This window comes from Argentina silus, assembly GCF_951799395.1.
Source record: "Argentina silus genome assembly, chromosome: 10".
NCBI lineage: Eukaryota > Metazoa > Chordata > Actinopteri > Argentiniformes > Argentinidae > Argentina > Argentina silus.
In genome coordinates, this window is record NC_139664.1 from 9,739,474 (window position 1) to 9,760,894 (window position 21,421).

Consider the following 21,421-nt stretch of genomic DNA (forward strand, 5'->3'; position numbering starts at 1 on the left):
TCTTAAAACCACACTGTGAAATGTAAGATATTTCTGCATCTGAAAGATCCTAAGGAAAAGACACAAGCTGCAAACCTCAGGAGTCTGTTTTGATATTCTACACAAATGAGCAAATAAAGACAAATTTCAAACCGATAATGTTCATATGAAAAATAAACAAGGATAGTCCATGCACAATGTGCAATCTACATATACACAAATCCCATTAATCACACATACAATGTGGTAAAATATCATAGTTGGTCCAAGAGTGGGGGTAACAGGCATTTCTGTAACCAGCAGAAATGCCTTGTTGCCGATCTATGGTATTGTGTATAAAAGCACTTGGAGAACACTGGTAGTAATAATATTACCTGCAGGACAACAGATAATCTCAGCTATCATCTTCGTAATAGTGTAAATTGAATGTATATGAAACATTATTAAGGTGGAGTGGACAAAGAAAAGCGGAAGTGATGTGTACATTAAAAACTCTGGATTTTGATTGGCCTATCCTTTCAAGCTTGCCGGTTGATGGTCCATTTCCTCCCACGGAGACACTCTTGACTGGCAGTGTGATGCAAAGAACCAAGAAATTGCAGGCAGTTGTAATGACAAGAGGGGCTTGAATGTGTGTAACTCAAGCCCACACACACAAACGTTAAAAAGTCTCATAACTCTGCAAGACTAGCACCAGACAGTATGAGACACAAAAAGGCACAAGCATGAAAAGGAAGGATAGCAGAGTGTGAAATTCTAAATAAACCTCTAGCTCCTACCCCCTGGTCATTCCTGTAGATAAGAGAGGATTGGATAGGTATGAGCAATATAACTAAATCTCCCTAGCCTATCAGAGGACAGGATGGAGGAACTGCCATGTTGCTTTCCTTATACTCATCCAATCCGATGAGTTTTAACAGGAGTGGCTAGCCCGGGGCCATGGAGCGATTTGGAATTAAGCCAGAGTATGTGGTCTGTCTCCTCTGTTTTGTCTATTGTTGTGGTGAGCCTCACAAAATTGCTCTGCCTTAAACCTTTGACGCTGTTGAACACATGTTCTCTCGACAGAAAGGGAGATTCTGGGGTAACCATGAAAATCAGAGCGACAGACTGACAAATGCCCCCCCGCCCATACCAGAGCCATAGATTAGATTTCAGCAAACTGTCTGCCATGTTGGCACTATATGTTGAAAGACAAGAACATTTGAATATGTGATTAGCATGTTGGACCTTATGGTCCCAACATGGCATCTAGCAAAATACCAAATCAAGTTAGCCAAACTCTTTATATGCAACTAAGTCTGGACTAGTGCAACTTTACCCCCAAAATTCAGTCAGTTACATCCATATTCCTTTAGAGAATGATTGGAGATTTGAAGGTCAGTGTAACAATAGCATGATAGTTTCCCGTCAATAACAATGATAGTGTGGTCTTTATAACAGTTACAAAACCCTAGAGATTAGTCACCCCCGTCCCTTGCATTTCCCCCTGGCCTTGAGGAGAATGTGGATGATTATAAAGGAGATATTGGGGACTGAGTCATGTACAACTGAACCCACTTAGACTGCACGCACGCATGCACACACACATTATTCTAAAGCCTGTTTACGCGAGTGTGCGTGTGTCCTTTGATGCAGGCATGCCTGTGCCTACATCCCTCTCTGCTGCTGGGCTAGAGGGGCAGGCTGGCTGAACACTGAGCATGGAGAAAGACTCAGAGGACAATTTAAGCGTTGAGCTGTATGACATGACTCTGAGCATTCTATTCCACCCTTTGTGATAAGGATTCCAACTGTAATTCATTACACCAAGAGAAAGAAAAATTGGTAATATATCTCTGAAGACACTTATTTCAAGCATTTCAAATGCCAAACTCTTGCGTTAAGTGTAGTATACAGTTGTCAGACAAATTTACCACCTCCAACCAAACTAGATGAAGAACTGTCAAAGTTGGGAGTTATGCCCATGCAGTACGTATTCCAAGTTAGAATGTGGTCTCTGCCCATCTGTAGAGGTGATGGGAGTGAGGGCCACGCCTCTTGTGCAGGCTCTGAGAGTTACTGTCGCTATAGTAACTGACAAGTAGGTGAAGTGCATGCTTATAGTGGTCCATGGTCGTAGGGATGTCTATGCAGGGTCATAGCGGGGCTGCTAATGAGCCATCCATTAAGGGCTGTAGGGCTTTGTGACAGGTGTGGACAATGTAAGTGGGCTCAGTGAAACAGTGACTCCTGTAATATAGTTAGAGTTGGTTTTCTAGCAGCATACCATGTGTCTGAGAAAGCCTGCAGACAATCACTACCACACACTCACTCTCTGTCTGTCTGTCTCCCCCCCAACCCCCTTTTACAAATTATGAAATCCCCCAACCTCCTCCTTCAACCAGCTCGGAGTGCTTTCCAAACCTCCCCTGCAGATAGGGAGGGAATGATGGAGGAGGGAGAGGGCGATCTTGGCGATGCGTGACTCTTCTCCATCTCACCTGCCCACCTCATCTTCCAGAATCACCTCTTCTTTTCTGATGACTCCAGTTCTACTTTTACTGTGGAGGACAAGCTTCCATTAAACTAAATCATTAGTGTGAGTAAGAGACATTTAGGTGACAAATATAATGGCAAATTCAGAAATGATAGATTGTCACTCATCGTTATTCCCCAGAACACTACCAAAAATAAAACTATTGTTCTCCCAGACTTACAAAACAGATGTTGGTCTCAGGGACGATGTCTGATAGTGAGATGGCATCCTCATTCCCTGACTGTTCACCCGATGCTTCTGCCCCCATACTAAGAGAGAAAGCAGATGAAGTAACTGATCTGTGTGTGTGTGTGTGTGTGTGTGTGTACTTATCAGTGCATGGTTTTCTTGTGCAGATGAGTCATGATGTGTTCAGCAGTATGCACAAACGTGTGTGGGACAAGACCTGTGAGTACATGTACTGTAAAGTGAGTGTTGTCTCGTGTCTACAATACCTTTGAGAGGCACCGTGGTCTTGGTCTGTACATGCAGATTTGTGCACTTCCACCCCTACTGACCTAGAGAGAGAACGGGGGAGGGGGAGAGGAGAGAAAGAGGTGAGGAGAAGGAGGTGAGGAGGAGGCATCTTAATGGAGCGGAGGAGAGCAGGTGAGGAGAGGAAGTGGAGAAAAGGAGAGGGAGAGAGGTAATGTGGGAAATGGAGGGATGTCTTACCGTAGTGGAGGAGAGGAGGAGGTGAGCCCTGTGCTGCCTAGTGATGAGGTGGAGAGGTTGGTCTCACAGTCACCTGACCCTCCCACCAGGGGAGGGGTCCTTGGCACCAGGTCTGGTCTGCCCGACTGCATGCCTGAACACAAGGGAGAAACAGACTGAGGAGGGGGAACTATAGCCCAATATAAAATCATCATCTAGTCCCTACACCCTAAGCACACCTGAAGACACCAAACGATTGGATGGATGGATGCAATATGTTACTTCCAACACTTCCATTTTGCACTATGGCTAGGTTAGGTGGGATACAGCTCTCCGCTCCCCCCCCCACCCACCGTCCCACCCACCCTCTCAACTCACCACTCTCTCCTTCCATGTCTGTACGGTTACAGTGGGAGTGGTAGACCAGCCTGGAATCGACTACCGCGTGGGAGAGGGGGGTGGGCCCTCCAAGGGTGGGGGCTCTCCTCAGCCCTGCCTGACCACCACCACGACTCTTCTTAGATGGAGAGGGTTTCACTGAGGGAGGGGAGGGAGAAGGAATGGAACAGTCAACAAGGACCACAATATATCTACATATGCAGAACTCAGTTACCTGTTAAAAACCTGTTGTGTCATGAATTCCACCTTTCTCTGTAATCATTGGGGTGTGGGGTAGAGGGGTTCTGTTTATGTATGTGTGCGTGTGTGTGTATGTGCAAAATAATAATAATAATTATTATTATTATTCCTTCTTCTAGCATCGTGAATGCCAGTAGCCCCTGGTCTTAGCATAGATTACTTTTTCTTATGATGACTGATGGATAGATGATTCCCTTACAAAGACAAATGTATTTGTTGTAAGTCGCTTTGCATAAAGGCATCTGCTAAATGCCATAAATGTAAATGCATGCGTGCGGTCTTACGTGGAATCTTCTTAAACACTGTGTTACACATGAAATGCTGGAAGCGCTCAGCATAGAAGCCTGGTCTGTGCACTGAAACTGTGTCCTACAGAAGAGAGGAAATAGTGGTTATTACCGGATATAGAACTCAGTTATAACTCTGTCATAGAACAGTTGCAGTAGAATTATAAAGACATTCACTTAAGTGTTGCCAGAATGACTTTGGAATATGAGCAAATGAAAAACAGGGGTAAGGTGTGTAGGATCTTACCCCATCATGGACCAGGGCCTTCCATGAATGCTCCAACTTTTTGATGAATCTGAAAATAAAATCCACTCAGATCCTGTACAGTATGTCCCAACGGTCACAATGTACATATGGTATTCAAATACAGAAAGATGTCACAATAACCCAATGGTGACTAAGATGAACTCAAAGGGAGAAATAATACAAATTCTGTACACATGTATACCTGCGCAGGTGCACACACTAACCTGTAGGACTGTAGAATGTCGATGATGCCAATGAAGACCAGCATCCTCTCTCCCTTAGTGTTCCGAGCAGGGATCCCCCCCATACTGAAATGACACAGAGACTTATTAGTGTAATGTTAAGATATATATATATTTTTTTTTTAAATATTCAACTCAAATTCAGTTTGACATCCAGCCTTGGGTGGGTCATGTAATGACTCACTGGTCCTCTGAGTCCAGGACTCCTTTCCCACGGGCCTCTCCCTGTATGGACTCCATGGCTGTGCAGTAGAGACTCTTCTGAGCCTGGGTCCGGCGCTGGTCCGGAGTCACCGCTCCCTCTGACCCACCGCTGTCCCCCGCCTGCCCCACTCCTCTCTCACGACTCGCCTGCTCTTGATTATGGATGCCCACCAACAGACTGTAGTCCATGATCTTAAAACTCTGGAGGAGCTACAGAACACACAAATAGAAGACTTGTTACATACACACTGACGTCCATGGTTTTACAACTCTGGAGGCATTAGTCCTGGAGTACCAAGAGAGCGCGCGCACACACACACACTCCTCCCTCTCTCACCAGGCAATCTCTCTGGATGGTCTTGCTGAGGGCATTGTAGTTGTCAGGCTCCAGCAGCAGTCCGTCAGGCAGGTCCTGTATGAAGTCCAGGTCTTTGTATGTGGGCACGGCCTTCTCCCTCTCCTTGGGCGAGGCTCGTCTCTTATAGGTGGAGCCCTTCATGTCGTATTTGAGGTGCATGTGGACCAAGCGGGGCAGCAGGTTGTTCATCACCACCAGACGGATGTTCTTGCCTCCAGCCTGGATGCAGTAGAGCCCGTAGAATTTAGGTAGCAGGGTTCGCTTGTTCTGGTTGAGATTCTGTAGAGGAGAGGGAATACAGGGAGGGGAGGAGAGTGAGGACTGAATAAGATCAGGTTAACCCTTAGACATACACTGACTGAACACTTTATTAGGAACACCTGTACATGTTCTCATTAATGCAATTATCTGATCACCCAATCGTGTGGCAGCAGTGCAATGCATAAAATCCTGCAGATACGGGCCAGCAACTTCAGGTAATGTTCACATCAACCATCAGAATGGGGAAAAAATGTGATCTCAGTGATTTTGACCGTGGCATGATTGTTGGTGCCAGACGGGCTGGTTTGAGTATTTCTAAAACTACTGATCTCCTGGGATTTTCACGCACAACAGTCTGTAGAGTTTGCGCACTGTGGGCCCGTTTATACCAATCAATCATTGCTTGAATGCCACAGCCTATTTGAGTATTGTTGCTGACTATGTGCATCCCTTCATAGCTACAATTTACCCATCTTCTAATGGCACAAAGCAAAAGTCGTCTCAAACTGGTTTCACGAACACGACAATGAGTTCAGTATTCTTCAGTGGCCTTCCCAGTCACCGGATTTGAATCTAATAGAACACCTTTGGGATGTGGTAGAACAGGAGATTCACAGCTTGAAAGTGCACCTGAAAAATCTGCAGGAATTGCGTGATGCAATCATGTTGTTTCCAACATCTCGTGGAATCAATGCCACGAGATATTGGAAACAAAGGGAGGCTCTACCCAGTATTAGTATAGTGTTCCTAATAAAGTGCTCAGTGAGTGTCTGGTGACAGCATGGTTAAGTTATAATATAGACCCTTGTCTCCAGGAGTCCACAAACAAACACACACACACACACACACAGTTCGCCACTTTGATTCCTCCCCCACCCTTACCATGAAGTATCCAGGTAGAAGTTTCTGGAGAAACTCTGCCTCTTTGTGCTGTACAGTCTTAATGATGAACTCATCATCACCAGAGACATAGAAGAGAGAGCCACTGGCTCCAGAGTTAGACAGCTCGATCAGCGGCTCGTTACACAGAGAATACTGTAGGAGAAGAGCAAGAGGATTAGAAAACTACAACCAGACACAGCCAATCAACGACAACATCAAGAACTCTAGCAATTCTAGTGGTAGACAAGAGGGGTAAAGAGTTATGTGTGCTGTACTGTATCTTTACTGACCAGGTAGTCGTCCGGCCGGATGCCGAAAAGTTCTCTGAAGTAGCGGAAGGCGATGGGAGCATAGGTCTTAAACCGAAAATCACTGTAGTGATGAGCAGGGGTCAGGTTACTGCCCTCACTGAGAGAGAGGGAGAAGAGGGAGAGAGAGGAGGGGGAAGATGGACAAGTAGTGAGGACAATGACAGTGTTAAAGTGAGCTGAATACCAGAGGATTATTCACCAAAAAAAATGACATTCACCCAAATGCGCACACACTAACTCAATCAGCTTCACTTACCCAGGGAAGAAGATGCTCTCGACCACAACAAAGTCCTGCATGAGGACATCCCTCTCTGCCTTCTGGCTCAAGCTGCCCACCGTGTGGGTGATGCCCAGCTGGATGGCACCTTTCAGGGCAGATGAGGTGGTCTGGAGAGGGGGGTTAGAGAAAGAGGCGGAGAATGAGGTGTGTGTCAGAGAGGGGGTTTCAAGCATGCATACAAACCTATGACTGACACCTCTAAAAATGCTTCTGTATTTTCTTCTACCATCTATGGGTGACTAGGACTGGGGAGGGGAAAGGGGGGACTTAATGCTAAATTTAGAACACATTTTTGTGGGTGTCCCTTTCACTGCAGCTGGAGAACTCTAATCTATTTCTTGTGGCACAACAGATACGTAGCTGATACACTGTATCTTCACTTTGCTTTACTTCTTCATTCTGCATGTCTTTTTATAGGTTGAAAAAAGACTGCGTGTCTTTTTATAGGTTGTTGCAGTATATTTCAGTCTGTGTGCAGGAGTGAGTGTGTTTTGACCTCAAGCTAGCTTTTGCTGACCTTTTTGTAGGTGGTCTCTCCTGTGGTGGTCTCAACACCTCGGTGTCCGATGGTCTTCTTCATACTCTGAGCAGTGCCCGAGGACCCAGGCATCTAAGAGAGAGGGACACATGGAGGGAGAGAAATGGGGCAGTAGAAAAGAAACAAAGAGACAGAAGGATAAGTGAATGGGGTGAAAGAAAAACAATACAATGGATAGTTCATTTCTGTGTGTGTGTCCTTTGTCCTCTTAAAACAGGTTCCAGTGTCATTATGTACTTTCTATTGTGCGGTTAAACATCTGCCACTACAAACAGAAACCATAAACCAGTTTTAACCCCCTCCTACTTTAGAGTTGACAGGGTCAACATTCACCTTCACCGAGGTCTGACTTCACTCCCACAGCCAGGTGTTGTATAAATACATGAATGCTAACACATACTTTTCCCCATAGCAACATGTTAGCCTGGAGGGGTTTCATCATTTTAGTAGTGAGTTTCTTTGACAGATGAGTGTTGGAATCAATTAGAATATTCAACACGGGACATGTGCCACTGAAACCCCATAGGATTATCGACCTCATTGCAACACAACGCTCTGTGCTCCAACACAACCAGGTAGTGCCAAGTTAGGTAAAATAGCCTACTGTTTATGTGTAAAAAGATAGACTAGCTATCTGTCTGTCTTACCTCTGGAGAAGCCATTTTTCGAGACCCACTGGACCCTGCAGAGAGAGAGAGAGATAAACACATGAGAACAGAGTAACAGGCCTTTTCTCTTTCGAAAACATCCATTCTAATCTCAGCCCTTAATTAGCCAGCTGTAGTAACATGAATGTCAAGTTTATGGAGAAAATCCACATAAAAGTATCCAGCCTTTAAATGCAGTCTCACCACTTCATGCACAAATTGCCCAAGTCAACTTCATAAATGCGGCATAATTTACACGCCAAAAACCTCTCGTAGTTAATTAGAATAACAGCTGTGCTATTTTTCCGGCCCTCCCCACCTCCCTTCTCCAGAGGAGATGCTGAGTAGCAGTATGCTGGCCTGGCACAGTAGGCTAATTGCTGCTCTCAATAGCAGTGCTGCTATACTGGGATTACTGTTCCCATGCGTATGCTGCTCTACATTCGGCTGCAGCTTCTCCCCCTGGAACTAGGCTATTCTTGCTACCTCCCATCTACAAGAAACCCTGAATTGTTTTACTCTGTTTCAATATCAATGGATTTAATTTGCATAGCGCTTCTCTCACTGCCTCAGACTGGCAATCTGTCTGAGTCTCTGCTCTAGACGGGTTCATCTCCAGACAGCTCAGCTAGTGTTACAGCAGAGAGCCTCTCTGTCTGTCCATCTATCCCTGGCCCAGCCTGCGGCAACAGCGCAGACACTGTGTGCCCCAGCATAGAGCAGCACTCGATGCCAACAGCGTAATAGACCTGAAGACAACTTGACTAGCAATGGATTTAACGGGTGAAACCAGTTTCAGGGGGAAAGAAAGGGAGGGATAGGCCACGGCAAAGCCAGGCAGAACACTTTACGACGATGCATTAGGCCCATCTCCAACTACTGCATGAGCCATATCCTGTGTCTAGACCAGTGTTCCTACCACAGTCAATGCCAAACTTCATTCACTGGAACCCACCTAGCTTTTTAACTTTTCTTATGTTTTAGTACAGATCTCCTTTGGGACTTTCCTTGTAACCTACATGCCCCCTTACTTAGGCTAGGTTTCTCTGCAGGACAACTTAAAAATGCAGCAAACACGTCTTTGAGTGTACAAATCTGGCACAAAAAAAAAAAAACTGTCTGGACTCAAATCTTCGATCTCGCCCTCTCCCCGATAACGGCTATTTTTGAATCTGAGTTCTAACGTAACACTATTACAAACTGTTGCAAAAAAATGTGCCTGCTGTTAGTGTGGGTAGGTCCAAGTTACGATGAGGACAGTGAGAGGCACGAGGTGAGAGATTAATTGAAAACATGGTAGGAATGATTGTAGGAGACAACAGGCCTAAGGATTGCTGTGTAATATCCAACTGTGTCCCACAGATTAACCACATCAAATGAATCAATCAAAATTGTCTACATTGCTTGAGCAAGCTCTAAGAGATCAGTGTGTTAGCCAAGTGCAGCAAGTACACAAACAATTGGAGTGATAAGCCTATGTTACTTAAAAAAACAACAACACCAAAACACAAACAGCACACAACCTTCTCTCCACTTTCCTTTTGCTCTCTTTTAGATGAAAATTAAACAAGACACACATGGCACACAATTAGCCTACTCACACAGAGACACAGCACACACACATCAACCCCATGCAGATACCTCTCTGCAAGGCCCTTCTCCAGAACTGAGTCCTAATGTCTGTGGAGTAAGATAAAGTTAGCCTAGGAGGCTGGGTAGACTAATAGGCTAATGTCAGCCAAACACTACCATAACAGCCAGACACACACCTCTCTGAGGTTCTAATCACACAATTCTAACTGGACACATTAAAAACAACAACACTAGACAGTACTAGAAACAAGCAGCTGTTTCTTCATTTTTTCCCAAAAACATGTATGCATCCCTTTCTATGTACTAAACACTTCTCCAGTGCCAGCCCTATTCACATGCTTGTTGTTACTAGTGGCATGCAGCCTAAATGTAGAGCAATACTACAGGACACACACTCCCTTATGTCTGACAGAGAACTATAAATGTGCTGGTTCTTGGCCCAATTTATAAGCTTATATATAGAGCAAGAGAACAGCCTGCATCATAACCTATGTGCGTGTTTATTGGCTTTGTGACAACTGTTTTCAGACTTTAGATCCCCAAAAGTAATCAGCTGTGATATTTAAACTATGGTGCCAAAACAGACCTGAGCTATTCTCATGCTCTGACTCAAACTGGCTCCTGAGGGAAGAGCAACTAAAACAGACACACTAGCAGTGCCAGATATAGAATGACTAGCCTGAGGGAGAAAGAGGACTCCTGATCTATCCAAGCATCACTGTTTATCAAAATGACTGAAGTACTATATATACCTAGTGAGCACAACCAAAAGCATCTAACTTGGACAACTAAGCCTCGGTGACTGTGTAATGGTCTGATGATGGTAAATTCCTCTCAGGGCCAGTGTGAATATGGTAAATGTGTAAATGGTCTGGTATGAGGAACAGGAGGCTCCCACGACCACATTCTGGCCTGCCCTGAGTCTAATTGATTGGATCTTCGTGACAGTCAGTTGTCATGTGTCGAAAAGCTGCGGAAATCATTAGGCTACTCTACAGTCAAGTCAACAACAGTAGTAGACAGTCCAACACCGTCTAGCAGCAACTGGCATAAGAGGTGATTTTGCAACCACTAGAAATGCCGAAAGAGAATAGAATAGCTTGTCAACTCTGGTAGCTATAGTTCCCGAGTAGGTGACGCTGAAATGTATGGGGTTTCAAATGTACAATTGTTTTGTTATCCATGTAAAAAAAAAAAAAAACACGACAAACTAAAACCCCCGCTGCCGGTTCAGTGAGCTGGCGATGAATGTTTGATAACTAGGCCCAATCGTCCGGTTTCCAGTGGCTAATCAGTTATACGATGGCTGGACAGAATATCTACTATTAGCTAATTACTAGCAAACATGGTACTAATTGAATTTAGCCAATTTGCTATCTCGCTAGATAGCTACATTACTAGCCAAACCAGCTGTGTGACCACCCCTATGAGAAGCCATACTACTTCATTACCACGGATAACACAACTTCTAGGTTTTAGCTAATATTGTAGATAATATGTTAATGCATGGACTGCAGCCCATTTCCCCAATCGTTATATTAGAACGTTGGCTTGTTAGTAGTAGCTTGTTGTAGCAAGCTGGCTAACAACAGCCATTGCTAGCTTAGATTCAGAAGGATACATTTAGTCAATTGAACATATACCACCCAAAAGGCACTCAATTATATGCGGAGCTGAATATGTGGATCTATTCCGTTACTTTACCGTTACAAAAATATGTGCTCAAATGTTTATTTTTGGCTTGCTAGCTACCTGTCGGAGCAGTCGATCCCGAATCAGCTGGGACGGCGGTCGCCATTTTGGATTGATTTGATCACAGAGACACGAGCACAGGATTTTGCTCAGACTACCCAGAGTGAACCCTCTCTGAGACTACCATTCATCTCTTATGGGAGATGTTTGGAACAGTGTCAGACGTCAGTCAAGTCAACAGAATTTGAAAAGTGCAATGTAATATCAGAGAATCTATAATTATCTATATCCTTAGAAGTGGTAATATCTTGTTTTGTTAATGAATGTTTATGAATTGTATATTTTTCCAATGTGAATTGACAAATTCTCTGATGAGTGTTTATGTTTGTGTATATATCAACAATAAACAATGTAATTGTAAACAAACACTGTATTGCTTCAAAACATGGTTAAAACTCTAATTTTGATCTCATGGATGGTCAGCCCTCATTTCTCCAGCCTTATCCTTATCCCTCAGCTGTTTTTTTTACCCCAAAAAGTGGCTGGCAGACTGCTTTGCTGTTGTTTGAATACCAGATTGCCTCTTAACTGAACATTGTGTCCGCCACCTTTAAAGCGTTATGCGCAGAAAGAGTAACAATGTGTCAGTCACAAACCTGGTGGACATACAATTGCATTGATGGATAAACAACTTTCCTTGTAATTATTATTAAACCTTTATTCAGGCAGGGGACCCTCCTCAGACCGATGTCTCTTTTTCAGAGGAGCTCTGCTTACAAACATGGAACTAATAATGGTGCTAAAAATAAGGCCAATCAATTGACCTTTTCTTTTTTGGATCAAAATACATGGCTCAGGATACATTTTGAAAATATAAATCATTTATTAAGAATGTTACAGATAGGTAGAGAAAGTAAAAAACAGTAAGGTATATAAAAGAAGTGGTACTGTAAATGGCAGGGTTGATTTGTAAAGGAAGCACTAAAGGAGAGGTCTCCAACTGTTGTTGTTTCATTGTAAGAACACTCACATTATAACAGTAATACTGGCTTCTTATGTGCATTCAGATAGCGTGAAAGCCTTTTCAGGTTGTTGCCCCTAACCACTAGTCCAGAGACAGATATTTTGTAATCCTCCTGAGGAAAGAGTTAGGGGAGGGTACACTGATCCTAGATCTGTAATTTCTGCAACTTCTACCTCAAGTTATCAGGAGAGGGGGCACTTCCTCTTCCTGAGTCGTGAGGACTTGGTTGCCTTAGTGATGGCGTCCATGAGCAACCTGGAGAGGCATTTGGGAGAGTCTTCGGGGGATGGAGGGCAGCACTGAAGGGAGACAGCAGGGGAGGAGGGGGAGGAAGGCTTCTTTGCAGAACACAGAGTCTTCGACAGCATCAGAAGCTGGAGTCAAAGAAATAGAAATAACAAACTCAACAACATCCAAAGACATGCATGTCATCAAAGTTCATAGCTATGAAACAATTATAACAGAGGTCTTTAAGTGATGGGAAAGAGAGTTCCTCATCGACCCTCATAACAATCACAATCAATTAATTTGTTACCGAACCTGTTGACACAAGTTGTCTGTTTATCAACGTTACTTGGCGCTGATGTAGGCCTGTTTGCGTTTTTTCTTCGTATGTGTTGAGGTTATGCTTGGAGGATGGAAGTCATCCTTTTCTAGATCTGTGCGTATGGGAGTGGAGGCTGGTAGAGGTAGAAATTGGAGGACAGGCTCATTGTAATGCATAGAACGGAATGAGGAATGGTTACAATGAGCCTGTCCTCCAATTTCTATCCCAAACATGTTTGTATTTGTCCTACTCACTTTTTCCTGTACACATCTAGTTCTCTGGTTTGATGGCAGGGGGCAGCATTTGCTCACTAAGCTCTGGATGGGGAGACCCACAGGGAACCTGAGAGAGAATCATACATTTTAGAAGATTCATAGGCTTTTTGACATTATAATGTAACTGTCATCATAATAAATCAAACTGGTACCCTGTAGCAACTAGTGTTGCTTGTACAAATTGCTGTGGCATAGGGCTGTCAGCTGGAGAGAGGAATAATAGGGAGAGAAGGAAGGACTGGAAAGACCTCTTCATCCCCACTACCCCCCTGTACAGTTTCCCTACTGTAAATAATAATAATAAAAAAGTAATCCTTCCATCTTCTATCATTGTGACTGCCAATGGCCCCTGGTCCTAGCATAGATTTGTTTTTCTTATGACGACTGATGATTCACTTCAGACAAATGTACTTGTTCTTTAGTTGCTTTAGATAAAGGTGTCTGCTAAATGCCAAAAATGTAAATGTGTGGGTGGGGGTGGGGTTGGGGGTGGGGTTGTGGGTGGGGTTGGGAAGCTTCAGTGCTTGTCAAAAGAGTGAGTAATAAGAGGGTTTCATGCAACACCTATGCAATTGACACGGTCACTGTCTACTACATGAACTATAGACTTTCTCTATGATCTGGGTGTCTACTGTTCTAACCCTAACCGTGTGAGTTCCAAATAAATATGAGAGACCAGATATTATAAACAATAATTATGTTGAAACACAGAAAAGGGAGAAATTAAATCTACCGTGTCCTGAAGCAACACTAAACCAACATTCAACACAACTCACTCTCTCTTACTCACAAACACGTGCGCGTGCGCGCACACAAACAAAGTTTGGTCACCAAGCACCTCCCTTACTTCTTCCTGATGATCTTGTGTGTCTCACAGATCTGGCCGAGGGTGGGGGCTTGTGGTGGGGCAGGGGTAGAGAGCAGCTCCCTGTTGTAGCCTGGGTGGGGGGCACGGGCAGAGAAACAGTTGTATCGCTCTTCCCCCTCTCCAATCTCACAACAGGAGAATTGGGATGAACTCCCCTCCTTCTCTTCCTGACAGAACCTGTGTATCACCTCACGCCACTAATGAGGCAGAGGTAAGAGAGAGAGGGGGGGGACCTTATATTATGGAGGAAACTTATATTAAAAAAATATTTCCCCATATCCACCTGTGCAGGCATGTAGTGTAAAGCCCATATAATCTGCACACACCCTTAGACCAAAACCCACAGCATTATGAGTGTACCACAAAAACAAACATGAGTATATGCGTACACGCATGCATGCACGCACACACATTTATTACCACAGAGTCAGCACAGGGGAGCACCTCCTCCTGTCCTTTGCAGCAACGTTTGAGTCCCTTCTCAAGACGGTTGACGGCCTTTGATTGGCGGGCCAGCCAGCCATAGCCTGTGCGTGGCAGGCACTTGGGGAGGTAGAGGGGGCGGAGCTTGCGTAAGCGGCAGACCAACTGGATGTTGGCTGAGGTGGGGCGTCCAGGGGGGAAGCTGATGTCAGACTTTCGGGGTGTAGGAGGAATGTAGAAGGAAGGCTTCTTTAACCTGAAGTTGCGTGGGGACAGGCCAGACCTGTCAGACATGGTAATTAGTTCCTATCATCTTTCACATAGATCATATAGATTGGATTGATGCTGATGAGGGTCTCCCTTATCAACCCTCTCCCTCTTCTTTCTCTGTGTCTCTCCGTACCTCTGACAGGTGTTGGGGTTAAAGGTGAAGCCAGGTTCAGGTGGGGTGAGTGTCTCTGGCCCCTGGTTGGTTGGCAGGTATGCAGGGTTTGGGGCCTCGCTATGGAAACAGCTCAGCCTGGCCCCTCCCTCTTTCTTGCAGCAGTGGTGGTGTCGTGTTTTCACTGAGAACTCATCGTTACAAAACTGGGATATGGATTGCTCCCACTGAGTGAACAAAAAACAGATTCATACAACCAGTTTACACCGAAAGACGCACAGAAACTGAGAGAGAGAGAGATCAAAAAAGAAGGCTAAAGTGTGAAGGTAAAGCTTTTGCCTTCAAGGGTGAGGTCTGATAAGTGTCTGCCTTGCCCATCGCTATCTGGAGCCAGGGCCAAGACCTGTCTATTGTGTCTGCCTGGGCTCCACTACTCCTGGCTACTAACCTGCATTCTATTCCCCTCAGTCCTCATTCCTACTGTATCTGTGCACAAATAGCTCTGTTTGTAGTAGACTCAGTATAATTGTTTTTTTAAATTGCGAGTATCAGGATCCGGTCACATTGTAATATGCAATAAGATCTTTCTGTGGTTAAAGAGGAACTGAAGCGAAAAACCAATTAAATGTTTCCTGTTGAAAATGGTCTGTGGCCTCGGTAGTAGTCATATGACAAAGAAGTGTAACAACGATAACTTTGGACATAAACCCAATATTTTCATAGTTCTGTTCTTTTCTTTCTCTCCCCCCCTCCCCCCTTTGGCTGGTTTGGCTGAGCTTTGGCTGGTTCATCAAACTCCACCTCCAAGAAACAAATCTTGTTAAAAAAAAATTAAAAGGAGGTGGAAAATCCAGGCCAATTCAGCCTCTCTTTAAGAAGCCCTATTGTTCTCAGCTGACCAATACAGAACTACTACATAACCGATCAGAGTAGATCAGCAGGACAAGAAACAACTGAACAGAGTAGAATAGGAAATAAGGAGTAAATAACACCTCACAAAACAACAAAATGTACAGCGAAACAATATAAACGGTCCAACAGTATGCCGCCAGGGTTGTGGTCAATTCTTTTCAATTCCATCAATTTAGGAAGTGATTTGAAACGTCAAATTCCAAAGATTTTTATTTTCAATTTACAGTAGAAAGTAAATATATAACATAAAATAATGCTGACTATTGGAACATAAACTCAGATACTAAGATTTTTCAATTGAATTAACAATCTTTGAAAATGAATATCCTTTTTTTCAATGATCCAATTGGAATTTAATTCATGAATGGAATTAACCTATGACCTTGATTGCCACTCATAGCCACTCACCGCCTGTCTGACGCAGCACAGTGTGACTGCCTGCTCCTGTGTCCCGTTCGCTCTGCAACACACACTGTACCAAGACTCTGCGCGATTGACAGCATCTCCTTGGCGACTCAGGTGGCTAAAGCCAGACCGGGGGAGGGAGTGGGCTGGGTACCGGGGTCGACGGTTACCAGAGAGACAGATGGCCTGAAGGTTGCTAGGTGAGGGCTGGCCAGGGGGAAAGAGGACAACGGGTTCGGGTTTTCCAAATGAGCGGGGCCCAAACACAGGCCGATCTGAGAGAGGGGGAGGGACAAGTGAGACATAAAGTGAGGGGGTAACAAAACGTACATTAATGTTGTTGTGGCACACACACACACACACACACACACACACACACACACACACACACACACACACACACACACACACACACACACACACACACACACGTGAAATCTGCATCCAGGTCGAAGGTAACATCAGTCTGGGACATATCTGAGTCAGCTGCCCTGAAGCCTCCTGGAAAATACAGGTAGTACAGTATGCTCACTGTATATACATTACAGTATGTCCCAGGATGTTACACAACATTAGACAACATCTAAGGACCAAGGCATCCACCTTTTTCCATGAGGGCTTTGAGCAGGTCAGGGTCCAGAGGTGGATTGGTGATCTCTCTCTGCTCCATGTCAGGAAACTCTAAAGCACACACACAAATCAAGGACTGTATGTCAGCAGGTCTGTATTATATCATTTGTATGTAATCACACTGAACATCCCTAGCCGAAACGTGGTCAGCACCACTTCATATAAGTGGGATCAAATATGATGTCCAGTGAATAAAGGTAAAATGGAAAAGTAACGGTGTACAGTGACAGACCGTTTCAGTTACACAAGTCACGACCATCATCAGTGTCATAACCAGATCAGTATTGAGACAGAGCCTGGGTTAGGCATATTTCTGATGAGAAAAGGAGAGATGTCAAACACTCACCTATAGGTTCCCAAAGTCCGTCTAAATCCACCATTTTCTGGCTCATATCAGGCTCCAGCAGACTAACTCCTAAGACACACACACAGCATTGTGAGTGCACCACAAAAACAAACATGAGGAAATGCGCACACTCGCACACACACACAAACCTTGCATGATCTCGTCAAAGGTGACCTCGCGCTGCCCCATGTCGGGTCCATCTGGTGGAAATGAGAGAATGTAAACACAGACAGGCAGACACACATGCACACAGACACACACCCACCCTTTGGTTACATAATCCATGTACAGTGCTGCTTGAAAGTTTGTGAACCCTACAGGGATGGCCATTATTTTTGTATAAAATACTCAAATTAACTTAGAAAAACTTTATCTAAACCCCAATTTGTAATAAAGACATTCCAAATAAAGGACACAAACAAAATGATATATTTTCATATATCAATAAAGTGGTTTATTTAACCAATTCAGATTTCATGTGTGCAAAAATATGTGAACCTCTTCAGTCAATAGCTTGTGACACCTCCATTAGCAGCGATAATTTGGAGTAAACGTCTTGTATAGCCACTAATCAGTCTCTGACATCTGTTTTGAGGGATTTTTGCCCACTCCTCCTTACAGAACTCAGCCAATTGAGTGAGGTTTGAGGGGTGTCTGGCATGAACTGCCAGCTTCAGGTCCTGTCACAGCATCTCGATTGGATTTAGGTCAGAACTTTGACTTGGCCAATCCAAAACACAAATCTTCTTTCTCCTGAGCCATTCTTTGGTAGATTTGCTTGAATGCTTTGGGTGGTTATCTTGTTGGAAGACCCATTTTCAGCCCAGCTTTAGCTCCTTGACTGATGGCTTGACGTTCTGTTCAAGAATCTCCTGGTATACCTCAGAATTCATGGTTCCCTTAATGAGTTGTCCAGGTCCAGAGGAGGAAAAGCAGCTGCAGATCTTGACATTCCCACCACCATGCTTGACTGTTGGGATAAGGTTCTTTTGGTGGTAGGAAGTGGGCACTGGGTTTTCGCCAAACATAGTGGTTTTGATTGTGAGCAAAAAGGTAAATTTTGAACTCATCTGTCCAGAGAACGGACTTCCAAAAACCTTCAGGCTTGTCCAGGTCGTCTCTGGCAAAAGTTAAGACGGGTATTTTGGTTCTTTTTAGACAGCAGAGGCTTCTTCTTAGCCACCCTCCCATGAATGCCATTTTGATTCAGTGTTCTTCTTATTGTTGATGCATGCAGTTACCTGAGATGCAGCAAGGGAGGTCTGCAAATCTCTAGATGTTATGTTTGGGTTGGCTTTTACCTGATTTATTATTTTTCTTGTGGCTCTTGGGGATATTTTGGAAGGGCGTCCACCTCTAGTTGCTGTCATGTTAAATGCTCTCCATTTGTAAATGATTTACTTCACAGTGGACTGATGGAGCGCAAATCTAGTTGAGATGATTTTATAGCCTTCCCCAGACTGATGTGCTCTCACTACCCTCGCCCTGATGTCCTCTGAGATCTCCTTTCCTCTCAGCATGGGGTGTTATATATGTATGGCTGTATGGGTAACACAAAACTGACCAAGTTTCTTATTTCTATTTATCAGTCCAGCTCAAACTCTTTCCTAAAGATCTCTCCTTTGATTGGTTCATTTGGTACCCAATTATTTACCCACCTGATTCTACTTCCCTACTTGATTTAACCAATGCAACTTGGGGTTCACTTATTTTTGCACCTGCACTAATTTCTTTATAATTTAGTTTTCCTACTACACGCATGATTTCCTCTAAACCAACATATGGAATTGGTAAATATAAACCTGTTATGTCAGATAAAAAAGAGTGGTTCTGATTAAATAAAGATTTCATGGTAAAAACAAAAAAAATCTATAATTGCACAAGGGGTTCACATACTTTCAAGCAGCACTGTATGCTATTCTGTCTGACCATGCGCAACATGTGGAGCCTGTTCTGTTTTTCAAAACATAGGACTAAGGAAGAAATAAAAAATACCCTAATGAAAATGGAGAAATACAAATAATGGATTTGGCACACACTCAACACAATACACATTACACTCAATACATTTTCTTTTAGTTATTTTAGTTTGAGTTATACACTGTGGACAAAGTGTAGTTGTCCATCACTAAACTTGATGCTTGGAATGTAAGGCCAGAAATAATGATTCATTTCCCTAGCGCGATGATCGTCATATGGGCATAACAAATTGCTACGGTGCGTAACCGAACATTGGGGCAAATGGTAAACTGCGGAGGCGGAAACATAAAGAACAAAACACAACATTGCTTAAACCATGCAAGTCCGAAACTGCACCAACCTTCAGATGCCGTGCACAAGAAAACCAGCACGAATGCACACGAGCAGGCAAGAGCCCAAGACCAACCCATTGCGAGTGCTGACACTTTTGGACCGATGTCTCCGTCTACTTTCCTGTCGTCTCTTTTAGTGGTGGGACAACACCACTCGTGTTCCGCGAAATCGTGCCAAATCCGTTTGACAGCGATGTCCAGGAAGCGACGTTAGGGACAACGGCGCGTCAACTGTCTGAAATCTTTCGCGTCAGTCCCTAGTCCGACTGTACCAGTTGGAGTGAGATGGCGAGTAGAGTAGGCTACTGTATGTCAGAGCCACGAATGGGGCAAACACACACACACTTTATGTTTTTTTTGTGATTTTAGAGCGGTGAGGCGCAGAGAGAGGGAAAGAAGAGGGAGGGATAAAGTTTTCCGGCATGAGTCATCCCGACATATCCTCTCTTGTGGAGCAAAGTGATATGTAAAGTGGTATGCATGTCAATTACAGTATCTGACGCATGGTGCCCTAATGCAGTGCCGTGCTAATTAAGTTGTATTCAACTGGCATGTCCTTTTGTGAAGAAAGTACATCTGCTTCAATAACGCAATAAAATGAGCACTGCGCAGAAATGCGTAAAGTAATATAATGATAATAATAATATATGCCATTTAGCCGACACTTTTATCCAAAGCGACTTACATTGCATGAGTGCATACATTTCTCAGTATATATTGTCCCAGCGGGAATCAAACCCAGTAGTGAGACCTAGTATGGTGAATATAAACCTTGAAAATCATATACCCCCCTATTCGCAACAAACTGTCCTGACCATTGGTTTCATGATATTATCATGAATTATGCTACAGAAGATGACACCGATTAAAGGAAAGTGAGGAGAAAGAGATAGAAAAGATCATAGAGGTGTGTGTATTGGTAAGATAAAGCTATTGGGTGTACGCTCCTCAATCCTCCACAATAGCTTCTATCATCCTGCTCATTGAACCATAACGCTGGAATCACCCTGTGCAAAGAAATGCAGCTCAACTGCACAGACCAACACTGTCTGGCAGTGCCAGTGACACCCATGGTTAGAGCACATAATGAAGAGGAATGATCTGCTGTCTGGAAAAGATATATTTCTAATGCACTGAGACCATCTACGCTGACACAGCTGCTCTCCCCAGCTGTTACAGTTCTTGCACCACTCACTCTGGAACAACATGCTCTATGTTCTATATGTCTTCACGGTATCGTGAGGAAGATATACTTCCCTTTTTTTGCAGCTGTTGAGTAACACAGTAGCCTAACATACATCTCTGCTGTAGCCTACTAATATCACAGGGCCACCGTGTTGCAAGAGTTGATTTTATGGGAGGGAGCGAGGCCAAGGGCGCCTTGTGTTTATATTCCAGAGACTTATTATCTCAGAGAGCAAGAAAGTGAGTCATGGTCAACTGAGGGATTGCATTGTAGAATTACAGACTGTTCTTCCCCCTTGCCACCCCCTCCCTGCCTCTCTCACCCCTCACCCATCCCTTCCACCTATCCTTCCCTTCTTAAAACTAGGGGGACAATACTGTCTTCCAGAAAAGTACATTGAGAGCCACAGTATGTGTCAGATTTTCACAAGGTACAATCTGTGTTCACTGTGCTATATGTTCAAAGTGTAGTTGTACTGTACTTTCTTATTTTGAACTGATTGTCCAGAACGCTTTTGGCGCTGAAACAAATTCCTGTAAAAAAAATTGTTTATAGGCAAAAAATAAGTCTTATCTTGTTCTCTATTTCTGATGTGAGCTGGGGGCTGTGGGGATCAGTAACTTAGAGAGCTATGTGTTTGTCCTGGAACACTCCACACATTCCCCAGGTCAGAGAGCACAGGATGACAAACAAACGATGGTTCAGCGAGACCGCAACCTTCACTCTCACTGTCTGCCTATCTGACTATCTCTCTGTCTGCTGACTGGTGCAAAGGCCAT

At 44.0% G+C, this 21,421-nt stretch overlaps 2 protein-coding genes across 4 annotated transcripts; both read right to left on the reverse strand.

The window, feature by feature from the left end:
• Positions 1-2,368: 2,368 nt before the first annotated feature.
• On the reverse strand, positions 2,369-11,441 carry pip5k1ab (phosphatidylinositol-4-phosphate 5-kinase, type I, alpha, b). Its single transcript, XM_083678938.1, has 16 exons — positions 11,393-11,441; positions 8,048-8,082; positions 7,380-7,472; positions 6,839-6,969; positions 6,562-6,679; positions 6,272-6,424; positions 5,108-5,407; positions 4,751-4,980; positions 4,549-4,632; positions 4,325-4,373; positions 4,075-4,159; positions 3,530-3,688; positions 3,173-3,305; positions 2,953-3,015; positions 2,679-2,766; positions 2,369-2,522 (listed from the first exon to the last, which is right to left on the reverse strand). Exons 1-16 carry the CDS (start codon positions 11,436-11,438, stop codon positions 2,520-2,522), a joined length of 1,770 nt encoding a protein of 589 aa, XP_083535064.1. The 5' UTR covers positions 11,439-11,441; the 3' UTR covers positions 2,369-2,519.
• A 752-nt stretch (positions 11,442-12,193) lies between these two features.
• Positions 12,194-19,792, reverse strand: ecm1b (extracellular matrix protein 1b). Of its 3 annotated transcripts, none has more exons than XM_083678977.1 (10): positions 19,465-19,792; positions 17,294-17,344; positions 17,145-17,213; positions 16,772-16,849; positions 16,172-16,443; positions 14,873-15,078; positions 14,467-14,725; positions 14,026-14,243; positions 13,158-13,245; positions 12,194-12,730 (listed from the first exon to the last, which is right to left on the reverse strand). In XM_083678977.1, the coding sequence occupies exons 1-10, from the start codon at positions 19,532-19,534 to the stop codon at positions 12,539-12,541; spliced, it is 1,503 nt and encodes a 500-aa protein (XP_083535103.1). In that variant the 5' UTR covers positions 19,535-19,792; the 3' UTR covers positions 12,194-12,538. The 3 variants fall into 3 exon arrangements, with proteins under 3 accessions (XP_083535103.1, XP_083535102.1, XP_083535104.1); XM_083678976.1 differs by having other exon boundaries at positions 14,467-14,752; positions 19,465-19,791; XM_083678978.1 differs by lacking the exons at positions 16,772-16,849; positions 17,145-17,213; positions 17,294-17,344; positions 19,465-19,792 and adding an exon at positions 16,598-16,665 and having other exon boundaries at positions 14,467-14,752.
• Between the last annotated feature and the right edge of the window lie 1,629 nt (positions 19,793-21,421).